General features: G+C 49.2%; 1 protein-coding gene across 1 annotated transcript; it reads left to right on the plus strand.

Moving 5' to 3' along the window:
• The first annotated feature begins 6258 nt into the window (after window positions 1–6258).
• LOC117883901 (zona pellucida sperm-binding protein 3-like) lies at window positions 6259–8095 on the plus strand. The gene is made up of 4 exons (XM_034783751.1): window positions 6259–6797; window positions 7524–7642; window positions 7733–7836; window positions 7914–8095. Exons 1-4 carry the CDS (start codon window positions 6357–6359, stop codon window positions 8093–8095), a joined length of 846 nt encoding a protein of 281 aa, XP_034639642.1. The 5' UTR covers window positions 6259–6356.
• The last annotated feature ends 15 nt before the right edge of the window (window positions 8096–8110 follow it).

The following is an 8110-nucleotide window of genomic DNA, read 5'->3' on the forward strand; positions in this document are numbered from 1 at the left end:
GGGAGGATTTAGGAGGAAGCTAGCCCACCAAGGAAGAATGGTTAGGCTGGGTAGGTCAGGCTTGAACTGGAAGTCTTAGCATCCCAACATGAAGAAAGCAGCTGTCAAACCATTACCTATTGTAGTGGTCAGAGCTGAATTTTCTTCAGAAGTTTCAATTCTTAGAAGACCTGTTAGACGGAGAACAGTTTAATAACAATTTCACATGGTCTAAACGGAATATTGTCTGGTTATCGCTTCTTTGATATCAATGAATACAAGATGTCTTAATTTAAAGATTGGGGTACAGATCCTCAGCTTGTGTAAATTGGCCTACTTCTAAGCACACTGTCGGGAGGGGAGCTGTTAATAAAAGTATATATACAGGTGCATCATTTCTATCCTGTTTGGAAAGCCCCACAGAAGCTGAAAGCCGAGGCTTACCTGTTCCAGTCCCTTCTTGTGCTTATATTTGAATATGAATCCTATTGCTTTTGGAAAGCCGCCTTCCTCTTAAAACCAACTGATGGATGTTCCAGGTTAATAGGGACTTAAATAGAAGGGGCAATGCAGGCAGGCAATGCGATGAATGTGCGATCAGCCAGATACCTGTGAGAGTAAATTTCCCAGCCCTGCCCTGCTCTGACAACTTCTGTGCCAGGGATTGTATCACCAGCATAGTGTGCAGAGTGTGAGCATATGAGCAGATGCACCTGCAGCTATCCAGGAGGGGTCAGATTTTGCTTATTTCATAAATATATTAGTCTAACTATCGGAAAGGAAACAATGTCATTGTTTACAGCACTTAACACAATGGTGTCCTACTCCACGGCTACGGCTTCGAGGCACAACTGCAATACCAATAATACTTAGTATTAGCAAAGGATCTTAAAGAGGAAGCAAATGATGTAAGGTGGAGATATCTTCCACTCCCAAAGGGATCCGCAGGGAACCTCAAATGAGGTAGGATCCACCAAACACATTGTAAATATTCTGTGGATATCACCTGTCTTTGGATTTATGGATTTTCCATGGAATTCAATTCACAGTGACCTATTGATAGCCTCCTATATTAATTTTGATGGTCATCTCAAGAACTTTGCCAAGGAGATGCTACAGTCCCATGAACACTGGACTAGGATTAAGGAGTCCCAGGGCTAACTTCTCAGCTGTGCCTAGTAGCCACTTGCAGCTCTCTGATCCTAGGGCCAGTTCTATGCCAGCCCTGGCCATGGTGTATTTTAGAGCGGCCTCATGACTGCTGTAAAGTAAATGTCTATGCTGCAATTAAACACCTATGTCTGGCCCATGTCAGCTGACTCTGGCTCACGGGCCTTGGGCTTCGGGGCTGTTTAATTGTGGTGTAGACATTCGGACTTGGGTTGGAATCCAGGCTCTGGGACCCTCCCCTCTGGGAGAGAGGCTTTCCTTCTAAAAACTCTCTCCAGGGAAAGGGAACAAGGGATGTTGGACAAATGAAAGCATCACTTAATCCTTTACATTTCAGATGCTTTGACTGTTTTCCCTTCTTTTCTGTATCTTTCATAAAAGGTTCAAAGGATTTTTAATGGTGTGTTTGCCATGGGATTAAGAGGTCTCTGGATACCAACCCCTAGACCTTGTTTGATGCTGTTTCAGATTGTACAGTGACTGCGTTGTGTTAACACCTTTGGCCCATGTATTCCATCTAAATTAATACAACAGACGTATTGGGAAGTTCACCCCGTATCAGATCCCTCTCTAAGAGCTGGATCCCAGGCCCATAGAAGTCAATGGGTGTCTTTTAATTGGTTACAGTGGCCCCTAGATCTGGGCCCTGTAATGTTTTTATTTTATCACGGGTGTTACAGATGGGGTTTGATTTTGTGACTCAGTTCACTGCTTCTTGTTATCAGCACATCAATTCCAGTCTCTTCCTGTAAAGTGGATTTTCCAGCATGACAGCATGAGAACCCAAACAAACACTTCATGGATGGATTGAAGGGCAGTTTGAGCTGCAAGCTCTGGGCCATCCCCACTCGTCCAGAACAGGCGAGAGCAGTGGATCACAGACTGGAATGAGCCCCAACAGGACAAAACTTGTTGGGCAGATTGGAAAAGAGAGAGGAGAGAGCGAAGCCAGGTGACAGACCGTGACAATGGACCAAATCCTGGGTTCATGTCAATGGACATAGCTTTATTAAAGTCAATGGCCCATTGACACCAGCTGAGGATCTGGCCCCCTCTGTCTGTGAGGCTTCAAGGCAGATATTGTCTCTTGTTCTGAGGCTTACAGAGCCCCAGGTATATCCTGGTGCTATTTAATAATCATTAATAACAAGAATGTGAATAAAACTAGGAATGGCTCTTCCCCCAGGTAAATTGATTGGCACCAGTGCATGTCCACTAGGAGCTGGAGTGTGCCCATTGGTCAGATTTTGCTCTCAGCCTCGCCAGTGCCTTTCCCTTGGAGTCTAACCTGTAGTAGCCCTGTCCAAAGAATAATGACCTCTCTGAACATACATCAGAGCCCTCTTCAAAGCCAGTGCCAAGAGCTGTGTGATTGACAGCCGCCCAGCAGCCAAAAGGCAGAGTCCAGGAGGCCAAAGGGGCCTCCACAAAGCAAGGAGCTTCTGTTGGTGCTGCCGTCCATAACAAACACAGATGTAGCTGAACGGCTATGAGAACCAACTGCTAGTCCTATGAAGTCACTGGCAATATTCCCGTTGACTGCACTGGGAGCAGAATTACACCCGGAGGGATAAAAGCTGTTAGCACGGTCAGGGAGGGATGTCGACCCAGAGTTTTCTGTGCTGATTGGAAACAGCTTCTGCCAGTACCGAAGAACTGTGCTAGTTGTGAACATGCATGAAACATGTATGTGCAGTCACCTGCCTGCATTTACAGTGACTGGGGAAGGGGGTCGGCTGCAGATATAAGGGGCTAGTTATGGGCCTCTGCATGGGAAATTACCCAATTTGCATATGAAATTGGAATCAATAAGGATGCAAATTAGGCCTGGATTCTGTGTGCACTTTTGCTCGCCAAACCTATTTCAAAATCAGGCCCTGACATGGGGCACCAGCTGTTGAACTGAAGTGTGTGGGGGGGGGAGGGCAGTTGGGGGAAATAAGGAGGGCAGAGAAAAGGAAGGGGAGAGACTCTGGGGCCTCCAAGTCAATCCACTTCTGACCCTTGACTGAGGTTTATTTGGAGCATTTTAACATTCTAGAAGAGCCCACCAAGCCCTGGGGAGATGCAAATGGATGCTTTGTGTGTAAAATAATACATGACCCCTGGAAAAACCTTTCTGCAGCAATTGGCAACCAGCAAATAGCAATTCACCCTCCACAGCCAGACCAACCCTGGGTCAGTGCAGTAGTACCAGAGATCTGCCTCAAAACCAAGTGACTGGTGGCCCCCATCTCCAGGCCACAGATTGCTGCGCTGGAAGCTTTAACTTACCTATACATCTGTCACATGCCCTGTCTCTAGCAGCTCCTGAAGCCCACATTCTCTTGCTGGTCAACAGGGTTATTAGTGAAAAGCAAATAATTTATTGAAAGCTATTAATTAAACTAACTGAGCTTTACATTGTCCCAGGAGGGACCTGGATTTCATTCCTAGCCCTGGTCCCTTGCTCCATGGCTCAGCAGGGGCAGGGAATGTGTGTTCTACTGTATGCCACAAGACACCTGCATTTGATGATCTCTGGCCAGCTGGAACTGGGAGCACACCTTATTATCACACAGGAGACATAGCCTCAGCTGCTGGGTCTGGCTCCTGACTCCTTAAGCTTGTAGGACAACTGTATGCTAGAGACGGCTTGCAGAAGATCTATGTTGAAGTTCTGCCACTGAGGTGAAGAGAGGTCGGGGAGTTCCCTGCCTCTGGTGAAGTCGTCCCCCTCTGGATTCTCTTAAATCACCCTTGCCAGACAGGAACGTAATCCACAAGGTTCATCAAAATACTTCTGCAGAGCAAGTGTTCTGCCGTTGGAATGCACCAGGTTCTAGTCACTCTCAGGCATACTTGGAACATTTCCTGGGACCGGTGCACCCTGGTTCCCCACTCTGAGGCCTTCACTTACCCCCATCACTCCGTTTCCAATGGCACAGGTCTGAGCAGCACATTGTTTAATCAACCTGCTCAGGAGAGTTTTCAGGAGCAAATGTTTCCAGTAACAGTGGGCACTGGGTAGATGTTTGTTTGCAATGTGGTTACGGGTCTACCAAAGTGGGAAAACAACGTAATAGATTCCCAATACCTCCCTTTATTCAATGCCAATGCACCCCCCCGCCCCAGCACAGAGGGTCAGGAGGAAGTCCAGGCTAATGGAGAAAAGGTTCATGGGTGCCCCTTGTCTGTACTTTGGCAGCACCTCACTACTGCAGGGGCAGTGGGCGCTTGTCATTACTACACAAGAGGCCAAGGGGCTGATTCGCAGCTCCACTTGGGCCAGAAACAGAGGGGAAGACAAAGTTGGCTTTCAGCCACAGCTGTGTATTTGGGGGCTGGCCTGGCCCTGGTGAAAGTCTGAGCAGCCTGTGCTAAGTTACGCTCTATTTCCGGGGACCCCAGCAAGCAGAAAAATAGCCACAGTAGGGTACCCCCCTCCCTACCTTGGGCTCTCCCTTTCCTGCTGCCAGGATGACCCCCTGTAGTCAGGGCCGGGAGCAGGGCTAGTGTACAGCCATTACCCCAGCTCTGTAGCAGCCAGGGATGCCCCCTCCATGGGAGGTATTGTCAGGGGGTCATTGCCTTCCCCTTTAAAAACTCTTTATGCTGCACACAGGGGAATCTCAGGATTAGAATCAGGCGCCAAGAATCAGGGCCTGACTGTCCCCTTGTGTAGTCATTTATGCCTGTGCCAAGTGGCTGCAAAATGCTCCTGTTCTGACAAGGTGCCAGGCAGGGAGAAGCAGGCCCAGATCCTGCTGTGGGCCCAGATCCTCAAAGGTATTTAGGCACTTAGCTGGGCGGTAGGTGTCCAGATACTTTCAAGGGTTCGAGCCCTTGTCTTTACTACTGAATGAGAGCCCTGAGTTTGATCTCCACACATCAGGAGATAGATGGGGCACAGCTGTGCCCCCAAGAAATGAGCACCAGGATAATGCCTGAGCCCAGAGAGGATGGATCAAGTATGCAGCATGGGGAGCTAGAGTCAGACCAACCAACAGTGATGTCAAACTGTCTCCCATCCAATAGAGAACATGCGGTATCTCACCACCCAACAGGAAGGGGGGATAGGTGGGGCACTTCTCTACACCCAGCTGCGACACTGGACCCGCTACAATGGCTGTTTTGGTTCCGTTATCTGTCTCATACACCAAGGCACATCCTATTTGCTCGGGAGGGTGTGAGAGAGATGCACACAAAGGAGAAATCCTGCTGTTAAAGGAAGCTCTATTGTCTGGCAGGCAGGGAGGTGGGTGGAGTGCTGGGCCTGGGCTGCTCTGGCTTGCAGGCACTGAGCTCTGGGCTCACTTACTCTGGAAAATTTCAGGCCCAGATCCTCAAAGGGATTTAGGATTCCTTTGAGGATGTGTGGGCCAAGGAGCAGTATGAGAGAGGCTGCTTCCAGGAACACAGCACTCTGCTAAACAGTCCGAGTTGGGTTTTTTTTGCTGATGTTCTTTGATCCATCTGCCCATGCAAGTCCTAATTTACTAATGCTCACATGAGCACACAGTGCATTCAGAGGCATTTTGATTGACAGTGCTTCCCAGGCAGCACACAACTGCTATTTCACGGCAAGACGTCCTTGAGATTCCAGTCCTGGATTCCTCAGGGATCTGCCAAAACACATCATTCCTGAGCTGCTCTTGTTTCAGTTGTGGGACTCCATTTCCACTTTACCAGGGCTCTGCAGATCTGATGTGCATCACTCCCTTGCTATTCTTGTCCTGGGCCATTTGTGTTGTCTATGCAGTAAGGAGCATTTCTCACCCTGAGACAGCTTTCCAAACAGCATGGAGTCATATTTGCTCAGTTGCACTGTCCGGTAAGAGCACAAGGCGAAGACTAAAGCTAATAAATCTTTAAGACTGTGATTTAAACTATTTCATCAGCAAATCAGTTGGACTTAATGCTTCCCACTCATAGCACAAGATTCGTAATATACAAAAATTCCCTCTGGAATCCATTATCAGTATCCCATGCTACATGGCTGATAGTTCCCATCAACATCAAAGTCTGTTAGCCATTAATTGGCTGAAACAGCGTAGGGAGTTTCCTAAACACAAATGATAACAACTCCCAGGTGGTATTAATTCCCATTCATTATTTCCCTGCCCCAGGGTCTGGGCTTTGGGTGAGACGGGGAATTAATTACCTGGGGCAGCTGTGAGCGGGCTTTAGGTCAGGGTATAAAGGCCCCAGAGCAGCAGTTTCTCTCTATGCTGGGTTTGCTGCAGGCAGGCAGGATGGGATATAGAGGTAGCATGAGCTTTGCTCTCCTGTGCTGGGTGGTCAGTGGGGTGACCTGTTACAATCCCTGGGATTTCTCTAGGAGAGACTCAGCCATCTGGAGACCATCCCCCAGGGCTGAGCCCCCTCGCAGACAAGCCCATGTGCCCTTTCTTGCCCAGCCCTACCCCTGGGCTCGAGTTGATGCTTCCCAGCTCAGGGCTGTGTCCCCGCTGCAGCCTGTCACGGCGCAGTGTGAGGAGGCTCAGCTGATGATCACTGTGCACAGGGATCTGTTTGGGACAGGGCAACTGATCAAAGCTGCTGACCTGAGCCTTGGCCCGGCCGCCTGCCAGTACACATCCCTTAATGCTGCAGAGAACACAGTGACTTTTACAGCTGGGCTCCATGAATGTGGCAGCACCTTACAGGTAAGACAGCTTCATACAAGCCTGGTGCTCCAGTGGGTCAGATGAGTATCTTGATCCCTCCTATTGTGCAGGCCCCAGCTAACTTTCTGTGATGCATGGTGCTGTATGTGGGTGATGGGCATGTCTAGGCTAGTCTGATATTAACATCTAGGATGCCTAATGGCCTGGGTCCATAGCTAGAGTTATTGGTTTCCCCTGCTTGCAGTGCTAAAGAGGCAGCTGCTGTCAGAGCTTCCTCTTTGAGTGACATCTTCTCTTGAGAGAAGAGTGAGCTGAGCCATGCCCATGCAATCTCCTCCTCCACTGGGAGTCCCTATTTCAAGAAGCCACAACAGCTTCACTGCTCCCAGAGAGAGATGACGGACAGCAGAACTGGAGGTGCTAGATGTCAACTGTCTTCCAGAATGCTGCTGTCCTGTAAGGGAAAACAGCTTATCGTACAAAATAGTTGGACAGTGCTAGAAGCAGTAGCTGTGGTGACCACAGCTGTGCAGAACAAGGCCCTATAGTGCCCATCAGTAGTCCCCAGGCAGTCATTCTGGGGGAGTAAGCTCAAAAAGCTCTTATGCTTCTATTACCTTCCAGTGATTGGTTGTTTCATGAGTTGTGCATGTGCTGGAAGACTTTCTGTTAATAGGAAATATCTGTCTAGGTCTTGCTGAACCTAGTACTGTAGTTTTATGTCAATTGTGTGCTGTTAACCTTTCCATGTCTGGTTCTTCTCAGATGACCCCAGACTCCCTGATTTACAGCACGAGCTTGAACTATAACCCCACCCCTGCCAGCAACCCAGTGATCCTGAGAACCAGTCCAGCTGTGATTCCCATTGAGTGTCACTACCCCAGGTGAGTGTCTGAGATGCTCAGGTCCCCTCCCTCCCATTCAGTCCCTGTTGTGGGATCTGGCTCAGTGACTGAGGTTTGCTCCTCTCACAGGAAGGACAATGTGAGCAGCAAAGCCATCAAGCCAACATGGGTTCCCTTCAGTTCCACCCTGTCTGCTGAGGAGAGGCTGGGTTTCTCCCTGCACCTGATGAAGGGTAGGTAGGAGGTGCCTTCAGGGGAGCTGAGCCCAGCCCTGCCTGTTTGTTCTGCTTACTGTGAGCTTGTCTTGCAGATGACTGGAGTGCTGAGAGACCCTCCAATGGATTCCAGCTGGGGGAGGTCATGCATATCCAAGCTGATGTCAGCACTGGGAACCATGTGGCTCTGAGGCTCTTTGTGGACAGCTGTGTGGCCACCCTGACCCCAGACAGGGACTCCTCTCCCCGCTATGCTGTCATTGACTTCAATGGGTAAGAGCTGGGAGCCCTT

This window comes from Trachemys scripta, chromosome 10, assembly GCF_013100865.1.
Source record: "Trachemys scripta elegans isolate TJP31775 chromosome 10, CAS_Tse_1.0, whole genome shotgun sequence".
Lineage (NCBI taxonomy): Eukaryota > Metazoa > Chordata > Testudines > Emydidae > Trachemys > Trachemys scripta.

Coding starts and splice junctions, on each gene's coding strand:
- LOC117883901 (XM_034783751.1), top strand. CDS start 6,357: ATGCTGGGTTTGCTGCAGGCAGGCAGGATGGGATATAGAGGTAGCATG. Junction 6,798..7,523: donor AATGTGGCAGCACCTTACAG/GTAAGACAGCTT, acceptor GGTTCTTCTCAG/ATGACCCCAGACTCCCTGAT. Junction 7,643..7,732: donor ATTGAGTGTCACTACCCCAG/GTGAGTGTCTGA, acceptor CTCCTCTCACAG/GAAGGACAATGTGAGCAGCA.